We start from the raw sequence: 13673 nt of genomic DNA on the forward strand, positions 1-13673 counted from the left end.
CAACTGAGCCACCCAGGAGCCCCGTGAAAAGAAATTTAAGGGAGGTTCTAAGCCAGTCCTAAAAATCCTATCAGCCTTTTAATATAATAAGCAATACAAAGACTCACCTGCAGGCATTTCAGCTAAGCGACCAGAGATTTCTCTAAGGGCCTCCGCCCATCTAGAGGTAGAGTCAGCCATCATACTGACGTGATAACCCATGTCACGGAAATATTCTGACAGCGTAATTCCTAAATTGGGGAGAATATTACAAGTTATAATTCTATAATGTAGAATCCTGACTTTGTCATCATTAAGAAAACTTTAAAGCAATAAGTACATGAGGCAGACTGTTAGCTGTTCATCAAAATTCCCCTTCTTTTGTGCATAAAGCCAAATTATATTTCCTAGCTTCCTTTGTATTTAGATATGACCAGGTAACTGACCTCTAGCTAACAGAATGAAAGTCGAAGTAATGAGTTCCATCATCAGGCATGCCACACATACCTTCCATGCTCTTTATTCTTTCTGGCTTACTGAGATGGACAGAACTCCCAGCAGCCCTGAAAGTCAGGAGTTGAAAACGGAAGAGTACTTTTCAGCCTGGGTCCCAGCCCAGAATGACAGAATGAAGAAGAGTCCCCCTAACCACTTAAAAAAAACATCTGTTATCCTGAGCAATGACAAATTTGGGTTTATTTGTTGCCATAGCCTATTCTAATATTGTGCATTTAATTTTTTTGTTTATTTATTTTTGAGAGAGACAGAGCATGAGTGGGAGAGGGACAGATACAGGGAGACACAGAATCTGTGTCCAGGCTCTGAGCCTGATGCAGGGCTTGAGCCCACAAACCGTAAGATCGTGATTTGAGCCAAAGTCAGAAACTTAACTGACTGAGCCATCCAGGTATCCCAATATTGTACATTTTAAAAACCAGGAAAAGACTTTTTCTCTATTTTTTGTTGAGACAATTAAGTCTGAAATTAATTCCCATTGTAGCTTTTGTCTATGTATCACATATACATATACCAAAAACCATCAACTAATTAGCTTATTTTTCAAATGCAACAAATGTTAACACAAGTAATATCTTAATTATCCAGATCATTCTCCTGTGTATACCAGGTTCTGTTCTGTTAAATCACTTAGAGTAAACCATTTAGAAGAAGCTAATAGACAGAAAGAAATCCTGGGTTCTAGCTCCTGTTCTCTGATTAATCTCCACAACTAACTTCACTTCCCAGTGTGATTTCCTAATCTGTTAAAATGGAATAACTCTTGTTCTACCTACTTGTATATATCGGATGAAATGATATGTATAAACGCCTTTACTAAATTATAATAGTCTCAAAATCTAATGCCCTGATTCCTTTATTTTACCAGTAAAGAAAAAGTCTTATATAAGTAAAACAAAATAGTACTCGAAAATTCAGCGCTTTACTATTTATCATATTGTACTTTCAGAATAAGAAATCGATATCTGAGGCTTCTAAAAAAATGATTCCATGAACAAAGTCTTTAAAAAAAATATTGCTTCTCATTATTAAGTTTTAAAAAAAGGGGTGCCTGGGTTACTCAGTTGCTTAAGTGACCAACTCTTGATTTTGGCTCAGATTATGATCTTAGGCATTATGAGATAGAGCCCTGAGCACTGCGTGGAGCATGCTTGAGATCCTTTCTCTCCCTCTCTTTCTGCCTCTCCCCGGCTTGCACTTTCTCAAAAATAAACAAATAAACATTTAAAAACGCTTAAAAAAACAATAGTTATCACATATTTCAATCTGATGATAGGATCAGATCCTCACTTATATGAGCATACATAGCTGCACTTTAAGCCTCTGTGATAATGTATTAGGGAGACTTGGTGGAAGAAACAGATACATATAAGTAAACTTCAAAGAGTTTTCAGTGCCTACTAGTTAAAAAAAAAAAAAAAAAACCTCAGACAAAATAAAAAAATGAACAAACTGGGAAAACACTGGCCAACTCATGACAGATAAAAGACTAATTTCAAAGAGCTTTTATAAATCAGTATGAAAAATAACTCCTATCCAAAAGGAAAATGGACAGAATGCAGCTTTCAATTAGTTAATACAGATAGGAAAGATGTTAGCTGAAAGAAATACAGACTGAATCAGTATCTTTATTTTAAAAATTTTTAAATGTTTTTTAAAATTTATTTTTGAAAGAGAGAGAGACAGAGTGTGAGCAGGGGAGGGGCAGAGAGAGGTGGAGACACAGAATCTGAAACAGGCTCCAGACTCTGAGCTGTCAGCACAGAGCCTGATGGAGGGCTCAAACAAGTGAACCAAGAGATGGTGATCAGAGCTGAAGTCGGATGCTCAACCAACTGAGCCACCCAGGCGCCTCCCTGCCTTTTTTTTTTTTTTTAATGTCTTTTTATTTTTGAGAGAGAGAGCGCAGACTGAATAGGTATCTATAAAGCAGGGATAGTAAATTATAAAATCTAGGTGCTGAGTACATCAGTGTTCACTGTATGTTTGATAATTATCATTAGGAAGCATTACAAAACATAGCACTGGTGAAGATGTGGGGAAACAGAACTCTTGTTCACTCATATCCTTTTTGAAGAGCTATCAATATCTAAGATCCACATTAACAGTTGTATGCTTAGCAATTTTACTTTTATAAACTTACCTTACAAAAATGTACAAAGAAACACATGCACAAAACATGAAAAGAAACTGTAAAAAACATACACAAGGATGTTTTAGTGAATCAAGGTTTGTGATAGCAAAAAACAAACAAACAAACAAACAAACAAAGCAAAACCCAAAACAAAAACAAAAAACAAAAAAAAAAAAAACAAAACCTGTCAATAATTTATGTGTCTACCAGAAGGATGCTGGTAAAATAGATTATGATACACCCATACAGAAGGGATACTGTGCAGCCATTTAGAAGAAGTAGGTAGACTTCTTGTCTTAAAATAATAGGTGAATATATCCCTTTTCCCTTCTCATAAAAGTAATCACCAAACAAGGAGAACAAGAAGTATAAAAAACACAAACTCTATTACCAAAAACTAGGGGACATGTTTAGCTACACAACAAAATAATGAGGAAAGCCACCTAAATGAGGTAAAACCCAAACAAGGATGTGGGAAGACCCCAAGAATTCACCTGAAGCTGAACATCTCAGATTATGCTTTTGTAAAACTGGGGCAAAGCCAAGAATCCTTTGTTTGGAACACTGCACAAGGGATACTGGGTACTGGCAGGAGTTCCATGGATCCAGTATGGCATCAAGGAGAAGCAGGGTGATGGGGACAAACAAAATGCAGGTAGGCACTCTTTTACAGTGAGGAAAAAGTGGGTGAGGCAGGGTAGAAGAGAAAGAATGCACTGTAAGTGACCTTGTGGCAGTAGATTTCTGTTGGCAGGAGAAGATCAAAGTAACTTACACAACTCCATGCCATAACAAACTCCACAGATTGCCATGAAGCAATCCTGTCTCCCTTCCCATCTCCTGCAGAGATGAGTAATAGTAACAATACATATCAGTATGGGAACTACAAAAAATACAAGAAGAAAAAGGACAGAAGAGCAAATACAATGATGGCCAAAGAACCTGCCAAGGAATAGGTGAAAACTGTGACCACGATAAATTAATGAAAGAAACTGTTAATAACACGTCCTACCACACAATAAAATCTCAAGGAGTATACAGTAAGGTCAGAAAAGAGGTTTCATGAGCCAGCAGAGCTCAACAAAGAGCTGGAAGAAAAAATAAAGCCATTACAGAAATGAACGTTTCATTAGCAGCAAAGCAAAGAATAACCACTGAATATCCTGTGAGCAAATGAACAAAAGGCTAAATAAAAAGGATTAGAAAGGATAAGATATATAAGGTAAACAGATAAAGGAGATCCAATATGTCTAGTTTGAAGAAGATAACCATAGCAGAAGAGAAAAGTTTGGGAAACAATTCTTGAAAATTTTCCAAAATGAAAAACACGTTCATAAGCTGAAAAAGTTCATAAGCTGACGTTTCCTACGCCTCAAGAAAAATTTATCAAAACTATCAATACTGGCATATATCTTAATAAAGTTGTAAAACTTTTTTTTTTTTTTAATTTTTAATGTTTACTTATTTTTGAGAGACAGAAAGAGACAGTACATGATTGGGGGAGAGGCAGAGAGAGAGGGAGACACAGAATCCAAAGCAGGCTCCAGGCTCTGAGCTGTCAGTACAGAGCCTGATGCGGGGCTTGAACTCAAGATCTGTGGGATCATGACCTAAGCAGAAGTCAGACGCTTAATTGACTGAGCCACCCAGGTGTCCCAAAGTTATAAAACTTTAAATTGAAAGAGAAATTCCTTTGGGGAAAAAAAAAAAATCTTCCATAAAAGGAAAAAAAAGCAGGTTGGCTTCAGATCCCTCCCTTGTATTTAGTGCTACAATAAAAGTTCTCAAGGAAACAAACATTGATCCAAAATATTTTATACTCAACCAAACTACTATTAAAATTTAAAGGCAGTATTGGGGTGCCTGGCTGGCTTAGTCGGAAGGGCATGCGACTCTTGATCTCAGAGTCATGAGTTTGAGCCCCATGCTGGGGGTAGAGATTACTTAAAAAAACAAAAACAAAAACAAAAACAAAAACAAAAACAAAAACAGGTGTGCCTGCGTGGCTCAGTCAGTTAAACATCTGACTTAGGCTCAGGTCATGATCTCATGGCTTGTGAGTTCGAGTCCCATGCTGGGCTCTGTGCTGACAGCTCGAAGTCTGGAGCCTGCTTCAGATTCTGTGTCTCCCTCTCTCTCTGCCCCTCCCCTGCTCACACTCTTTCTCTCTCTCTCTCTCAAAAATAAACATTAAAAAAAAAACAAACAAAAAAGAAAATTTAAAGGCAGTAGAAAAAAACAAACTTATGAAGAAATAAGAATTCATAGAATGTAGTTTCCCTGAGACTTTCTTGAGGAAACTTTCAAAAGTCAGATTTTAGCCAACCGCAAAATAAATGGAGAAATTATAGCCAAAAGAGTGCCTGTGGGGACTGACTCCATTTTACTCTAGGTTTAAGGCTAATACGAATATTGTATGCATGGTTACACATAGAATGTGAATATCATAAATCTGAAAATGTAGAAATAAAAGTACCAAAAAGCAGGGATAGAAGTGGGAGCAAATATGGGAGGTAACACATAAGTGCACTGATTTTCTTATCTTTTATATCCAACCATCAAAATATACTAATCCAAAGGTCATCATTAAAGTTACAGACATACAGATTTATTTGGAGTTTAGAACAATGGTAAAAGATGTAATGAAAAAAAAAAAAAAGGTAGTAGAAGATAACATTGTTTTCTGATTATTAACAAGATTGAGACAATTCTAGAAATATACTGACATATCCTCATATGTACATAAAGCATTTTTTATTTTTATTTATTGATTTATTCATTTTTGTGCAGCATTTTTTAAAAGCTAGGAATATGGTTGTACACACAAAGTATTTTAGAATGAAAGGAAAGTTCTTTGGAAAAAGAAAAGGTTTGGTGCTAGCTTTAAACTTAAGAACAGATGTACACTGCTTTTATTTCAATTCATATACTCACCAGTATAAATAGAAGCTTCTCTAGCAGCAACAGGCATATTGGAGGTATTGGCTACCAAAGCTGTCCTCTTCATAATTGATTCCACCTTACCATCGACTTCCATCGTGAGCTAGAAGCAAACAATCGATTATGACCCTCCCATTTCCAAACAGAACATTTTAGTCCCCGCTTTTACAACTTACCCATATTTAATCCCTCTTATAATCAGTTTTCCCAAAGTAATATTTCTCATCACTCCAACCTCTCCTCCCTGCCCCACTGTGCTGGGAAGAAGATAGGCATTATTTCCACTGCATAAATGAAATCCATTATTTTATGGAAAAAGGAATATTACTTTAGCAACCTAGTAGATCATATAAAGCCAATATAAAGTTCCCATCTACAAATATTTTGTCTATTTCATCTTTCTCCCAATAACTGAAAACCATCAGACCACAAATAGAAACTTTAAAGTATTTGAAAAATTCAAATTCCTTTCCTGGAATATACAAATTGAATCACACATATAATCAGAAAATTCTTTAAGAGATCCTTGACAAATCAGAGCATTGCTCTAGGTCCAAGACAAAGCTTTTTTAATTGCCAAAGGAAGTTGGTTAGTGGTATTTTCTCTAAAATAATATTTGAAGCTTTGTATGTACAGACCTCTGGGAAGTCCCGGAGGACTTCAGACATCTCATTTCCTCGTTCACCACATCCTACATAGATGATCACATCACTATTGGAATACTTGGATAGAGACTGCGATATCACTGTCTTTCCACAGCCGAAAGCCCCCGGGATTGCAGTAGTTCCTCCCTGTACACATCTGAGCGGAGAAAACAAAGTGTGGATTACTACACTTGCTAATTACTACTAACAAATAAAGTAGGTAAGTGACACAGAAAAACAAGTTGAAGAAAGGAAAGCACTTTGAAATATTTTCATCTGTATCTACATATATACACAAAGATAGATAAACAGATACAGTAATTGCTTCCACAGCTGGTACCTGTAACAGTGTATGTTTTTTATTGTCATTAACCATCTCTACCACCTTTAATAGCTAGATTGGGAGGGTACATGCCATAAAGTACCTGGGGAAAAGGAATATGAAAATAAAATAGTACTAATGATACTTGGAATGTTTATATAAATTAGTTCACGTAAGCACAATATAGGAATTACAGCTAAAAGAAAAATTTAAACAACTTTTCTAAGTTGTCTTGAGGCAAAAAATAAGACCTAAGAAAATCATATCTTGCTATAAAGGTTAATGAACAAAGAATTTTGTTAAGGTGTTATGCCAATCCCCTTTTATACACTGAATAACTATTCATAAAGTACTTCCTAGGCACTAAAACTGTTTAAATTGCTGGAGAGACACCAGCAAATAAGATAGCCATGTTTCTGTATGCAGAGCTCACATTCCAGCGGTGTAAACCAAAGTCAGCTGGTGGTTATAGTGCCATTTAGCAGCTACATTCAAACTTTCCCTAAGAAGTGGCAAGAGAGAATGAAATATCCTTAAGGGCAGGGCAAAGTGAATGGTGTGGTATGTGTCTGTGTGTGTGTGTTCACACGCCAAGTGTGCATGTAGAGCAGGAGGGTGTGGGCAGGAGAAATGAAATTTAGTGCTAAGGGAAATTTCTTTGCAATACTGTTTTATTATAAAATTCACAGAAACATTATGACCTTAATAATAATGACAGACTTCTTCAAAATTAAACTAATACACATTAAACATTTTTTTCTTCAAACCTTTTTTTTCTTTTAATATTTATTTTGGGGGGGGACAGCACAGGTGGAAGAGGGGCAGATAGAAGGGGACAGAGAATCTGAAGTGGGCTCTGTGCTGACAGGCTGACAGCAGTGAGCCCGATGTGGGGCTTGAACTCACAAACTGAGATCATGATCTGAGATGAAGTTGGATGCTCAACTGACTGAGCCACCCAGATGTCCCTCTCCTTCAAACCTTTCAGTGACTCTGATAAACCACGAGGGCATGTCCATTCATCCTATAGCTTTGTATACCTCTCTCAAATCACTTTTAACTTGGATGGGGAGGCAGGGCTGGGTGTGCCCCAGTTTGGAAGTTCAGCAATTCAATGTGAAACATGCTATCAAGAGAACATCCGAGGTGCTAGGGGAAAACACAGGAAGGGGTGCAAAGTCTGACACTGGATTGGAGTAGGGTCAGGAAATCCTTCTGAAGGGAAGGACCTGAAAGGAAACAGAAATTAGCCAGACAAAGGGAAATAACATTCTAAGCAGAGGAAATAGTATATCCAAAGGTCCAGGGGCAAAAGGGAGCACTGCTTGAGGAACTAAAAGTCCTTCAGGATGCCTGGAAGATGATGCATAAGGAAGCTGGGCAGTCAAGTGGCTGACATGATACTGGAAGGTAAGCAATAGCCAGATCACAGACCAGATGGTTTTATAAGGAGTTAAGGAGTATATATTTTTTTTAATATTTATTTATTTTTGAGAGAAAGACAGAGCATGAGTGGGGGAGGGACAGAGAGAGAGAGGGGGACACAGAATCTGAAGCAGGCTCCAGGCCTGAGCCATCATCACAGAGCCCAACATGGGGCTCAAACCCATGAACCGTGAAATCATGAAGATAAAGAAAATGGCAAAATGATGAAGAAGTTGGACACTCAACCGACTGAGCCACCCAGGCGCCGCAGGAGGATTTAAGAGCAATAAAAAGCATTTTGGGGTTTCAAGCAAAACAGTATAGGACGAGTTATGTGTTTTAGATGCATCATTATGTAATATGGACAATACTTTAGAAAGAAGGCAAGACTAAGGAGAAGTCTAATTAAATGTGATTATGGCAGGAACGAGGGTAAGATCCTTAATTAAAATCATGGAGTAGGGATGAAAGATGTAGATAAAAAATACCTGGGTAAGAGAATAAAAGCACTTCTTCAATAATTAGATGTGAGCAGGTAAGAATGATCCTTGAGAGAAATCATAGATTTTAGATTCAGCATTCACTGGATGGATAATGATAGCCGTTGAAACAGGCAACAAAAAAAGATGAACAAGTTTCAAGGAAGGGAGTGGTGATTAAGATGATGATTTTAGCTATGAACATACTGACTTAGAAGTACCCATTAGATGTTCAAAAGGAGAGGCATGATCAGAAGTGAAATGTGAGTCTGGAACTCACATAAGATCTGGGGGAAGATACAGATTTGGAAGTCATCATATGTAGAGGAAGATTTAAGTCATTAGAGTGGACAAAGTTATCCACATAGGGTAAGGGGCCCCAGAAAGGGAAAAACTCTAAGAAATATCAAAATTAAAGGAGAAGGAACTTGCAGTAGAGAATAAGGACTTGTGTATAGAAGCTAACAGGAAGAACAAAAACAGGGTATTTCAAGGAGGAAGGAATCAGCAGCAACATTCAACATTCAAAGTCATAGAAATTAAGGAAATACTAAAACTTATTTATTGAATTATCAGTATGGTAGTGAGTGAGAATGTTAGTGACAGTAGTTTCAACTGTGGGCAAGCCAGCTGGGCAGGCACTGTGAATTACAGTGGGAAAAGTGGAGATGGCTAATTTATTTTTTCAAGGAGTCTGGCTGTGAAGATGAGGAGACAAGTAGTGGAAGACAGAAAGGAGAAAAGGATAGAAGGTAGATATTTTTTCATGAAATGGGAAATAAAGGGAAGATAACCTACAGAGGGAGGTCCCTGAGGAGACATGAGGTAGGATAAGCTCCAGAAAGAGGAAAGATGAGAGGGGACGAATGGAAGTGTACATTAATGGAAGGAGTTTCACATGTGAAGGCTCTAGTATGATCATTTGTTGCTAATGAAGAAGGAAGAGTAGAGCCCAGGACCTGAGGCAGGTGCAGAGGTCTGAAACAGCTGCTGAGGAGAGCAGGAGAATGGGAAAGAGAGAAATGCAGTAGGATTTGGGACCCAGCAGTGAGATACCACCTTGCACTGATTAACTGAATTTCTCAGCAGCCTGTGTGTAGACTTGGGAGCAGGAGGTGGCTGGACAGATTCAGTTGGGATTTTGCCCGGTGAGTGTGACAGAAAACAAAGGAACAAGAAAATATAGTCTATTGGCCAGTGTCCATAAGAGTGACAGACTATTAAGCTTAAGCTGGTTCCTGAAGGATATGGAAACAGGAGGTGCTGACTAATAAGTCACAGGATCGAAGATCTTGTGAGAAATAGTGAGAACAACTCAGAGGGTAGGTTTGAAGGGTTTAAGTGGGACGTATGTGGGTTCATGATTCAGAAGTTGAAGGAGTTACTGTATCACAGCTTCTGTCTTTTCTGTGAAATAAATGATGAAGTCTTTTTGTTGAAAGTAAAGCAGAGTATGGTAAAGTCTGAGATTTAAAGACAAGAGGTTTGAGGTTTTTAAGCAGTTCATGAAGAAAATGGCAAAGAGCAGACTATAAATTAAGAAAGATTCCTGGGCAGCACAGAGAGCCCAGTTGATTTTAGAAACCATATTTATAGTGACACCAGTCTACTAATTCCAGGACAGCTAAATAAAGACAGCTATATTGTTTGGGTACAGATTTTCTGGAAATTTTATTTTTTCAAAAAGTGTTAGAAGTAATGCTCTTTTTGCAACTGTGTCAATGATTTCACTCCATAATAAACATTGGCAATATATGAACATTTTTAACTAATTTACTATTATTTCTCTAGATAAAATTCATTATAGCATTAGCACATAAGATATCTATAAGGCAGGTAAACAATAACCACATATAATCCTCTGAGGAAAAACCACAGGACATAGCTCAAACTTACGGAAAAAGGGCATCAAGGACCCTCTGGCCAGTCAACAAGGGATGATTAGCCGGCAGCTTCTCAGTGACAGGCCGAACTTGACGTACAGGCCACACTTGGACCATGCTAAACTTTTCCTTTATACCTTCAAATTCAAGTTCCAAGACAACATCCTATAGAAATACAGTAGGATGTTAAGTACAGTCAAATTTATGAACATTTCTTCCTCTAACATCAAAGTAACCCCAAATTCCTCTTGGGGGTAGAAAGCTAGTATGTGGAAGTGGAGGAGATTTATATTTCTTATTGCCAATCTTTTTATATATATATGTTTATTTATTTTCAGAGAGAATGTGTGTGAGCAGGGAAGAGGCAGAGAGAGAGGGAGGGAGAGTATACCAAGCAGGTTCCATGCTGTCAGCACAGAGCCCAACGCAGGGCTCAATCCCATGAACTGTGAGATCATGACCGGAGCCAAAACCAAGAGGTGGACGATCAACTGACTGAGCGACCCAGGTGCCCTGCAAATCTTTATATACAGTTCTAATTTTTTTTAACCAGGTGCATTTATTAGTTTTAATGCTTAAAAAAATAGGAGTTGAGAAAGACCTATTTCAAATAATAGAAGAATAGTTAAAAAATGATATGGATATGCACAGGGACACGTCTTAAAAAGATACAGAAGATACTCTTGGGACTGAGGGAGAAATGAAAGTTTTCGTATTACTCTTTCCTTTGTTTACTTTATTATAGTGCTCTTATACCGATTCAATAAAAAATACTTATTAAGAACCCTAAAATATCTAATAAAGTAAAATATTTTTAAATATTTACAAAAGCAAAAAGATAATGAGTAATACTCTAACATTTATGAACACTAAGATGGTTTCAACTACTCACAAATAATCCCAATGTCCACAGACTTATAGCAATCTATAATTTTGTTACTCCATGAATTTGAACTGTCTACCTCAGAGTGTTCCTTCCATGTGTGTGAGTCTTTAAGCTGGTAAGGCTAGCTGATTGCCCAGAATCCCAATCTAAATCTTTTGTTCTCTATATTTTGTAGAGCAAAGACTTACTCTTGAGAAATGACTAGAAAATTGTTTTCACTCACATTTTATCTGGAACAGATTATTTGTTACAATAGTCTTCTTAATAAAGTTATCTTCATACCCACAAAGACTATTATAAGTCTACTGTATTTTACTGACTAGCAATAACATTAAAGGACTAAGTTTTAAACAACCTACCCAGAGTTAGAATTCATATAATCCATTATACAATTAATTATGCAAACATAGATTAACAGTTAAAATCAAAGACTACTCTATGCCTAAAGAATCAGGGCTTTAAGACGAGCATAAATTAAGAAGGAGGGAAAATGTTATATTAGATATTACTTTCCCTTAAAAAAACAAAAACAAAAAATAACTCACTATGTTCTGCTTTTTGTATTCCCAAGCCCAAGTTCAAAAATAAAATCTTTATAAAAAATAATTATGGCAGTTATATAGAGGAAACAACAGGTGTTGGCAAGAATGTAGAGAAAGGGGAACCCTCTTACACTCTTGGTGGGAATGTAAACTGGTGCAACCACTGTGGAAAACAGAGTGGAGTTTCCAAAGGTCTAAAAATAGACCTACCCTATGATCTAGCAATTGCATTACAAAGGATACAAAAATACTGATTCAAAGGGACACATGCACCCCAATGTTTATAGCAGCATTATTAACAATAGCCAAATTATGAAAAAGAGCCCAAGTGTCCATCAACTGATGAATGGATAAAGAAGATGTGGTGTGTGTGTCCTAGCAAGAAGCTAAAACACACACACACACACACACACACACACACACACACACAGTGGAATACTACTCAGCCATAAAAAATGAACTCTTGCCATTTGCAATGATGTGGATGGAGCTACAGAGTATTATGCTAAAAGTGAAAACAAATCAGTCAAAGACAAATACCATATGATTTCACTTATATGTGGAATTTAAGAAAAAAGCCAAAACACAAATGAACACAGGGGGGAAAAAAAGAGAGGCAAACCAGAAAACAGACACTTAACTATAGACAACAAACTGAGGTTTACTGGAGGGGAGGTGGGCAGGAGGAGGTGTTATAAATGGATGATGGGTATTAAGGAGGGCACTTATTGTGATGAGCACTGGGTGTTAGTAATGCATTATACTGCATGTTAACTAATGGGAATTTAAATAAAAACTTGAAAAAAATGAATAAGGGGATCCAATGTACAACATGATGACTGTACATAACAGTATAGTACTATATACTTGGAAGTTGCTAAAGAGTAGATCTTAAATGTTCTCACTGCACACACACAAAGGTTAAGTAGGTAAAGTGCTTTGATGGAAATGTTAACTAACTCTATGTGGTAATCATTTTGCAATACATAAAGGTATTAAATCATCATGATAAAAAAAATTATGGGAGTTAATTAAGACTCGCACATTAAGTATCATTTCTATGCCTATTTAGGACTCTAAAACAGGTACTCTTGGGACTATCAGGGAGGGCCACACTATCAGATAAAGTGTATATATACTTACTGAGGTATCATAATTTCCAGGTGGAGCAATGTACGTTACAGTTCCTCTGTTTCGCGGGGGTAACATGATTTTGTGTTTGATGAGTGAGTTCTCATTGACAATTCCATAAATATCTCCACCAGTGATGTGACTACCAACCTAGAGAACAAACGTATTGGGTGTTTAATGTTCAAATAAACATCAAGCTGTTTAACATTCAAATAAATGTCAGGCAGATTCATCCTTGCTGCTATTACTTAAATCATTTGCTTCATTTATCAATAAAACATATTCTATAATTCTTCCAGCAGATTTAAAGAAAAAAATTAAACTATACTTCTGTGGTCTATTTTTATTAGACTAAGGAGTACAAAATAGTTCATTAAACATCCATTTCACATTCTTTCACCAATGTTAGAAATCTTGGTTTCAAAGACATACCCGCAGGTTTTTGCAAGGTGTAAAATCCCATTTGACATCTCTGCTAAGAGCAGACACATTTACTCCTCGGGGAATGTAGATACTTTGGGTCTGACTGCTGATATCTGACAAAGGTCTCTGAATGCCATCAAAAATAGCTCCCATGATGCCAGGCCCAAGCTCTACTGAGAGGGGTTTACCAGTGCGGAGTACAGGATCTCCAACAGACACACCCGCTAGAAACAGTAGTTGAGGAAAACTCACTCTGAAAGTTTAGAGACTCTATAAAAAGGAAGTATCACAGTTTAACAGGAAATGATACTTAAGAAGCTAAAACAGAAATTCTCAAACTTTCTCAGTTCACAACATCCTTAGTGTTC

The 13673-nt window shown here is 37.0% G+C and overlaps 1 protein-coding gene across 3 annotated transcripts in view; it reads right to left on the reverse strand.

Annotated features, from left to right (window-relative positions):
• ATP6V1A (ATPase H+ transporting V1 subunit A) overlaps nt 1–13673 on the reverse strand; it is a 62060-nt gene that overhangs the window by 13133 nt on the left and 35254 nt on the right. For all 3 annotated transcript variants that reach the window (XM_058731370.1, XM_058731371.1, XM_058731372.1), the window contains 6 exons: nt 13315–13529; nt 12895–13032; nt 10337–10488; nt 6209–6371; nt 5564–5672; nt 108–230 (listed from right to left, as the gene is read on the reverse strand). In XM_058731370.1, the coding sequence (XP_058587353.1) occupies nt 108–230; nt 5564–5672; nt 6209–6371; nt 10337–10488; nt 12895–13032; nt 13315–13529 (900 nt within the window). The remainder of the gene's footprint in view (nt 1–107; nt 231–5563; nt 5673–6208; nt 6372–10336; nt 10489–12894; nt 13033–13314; nt 13530–13673) is intronic.

The sequence above is a fragment of the Neofelis nebulosa genome, chromosome 5 (assembly GCF_028018385.1).
Source record: "Neofelis nebulosa isolate mNeoNeb1 chromosome 5, mNeoNeb1.pri, whole genome shotgun sequence".
Taxonomy (NCBI): Eukaryota; Metazoa; Chordata; class Mammalia; order Carnivora; family Felidae; genus Neofelis; species Neofelis nebulosa.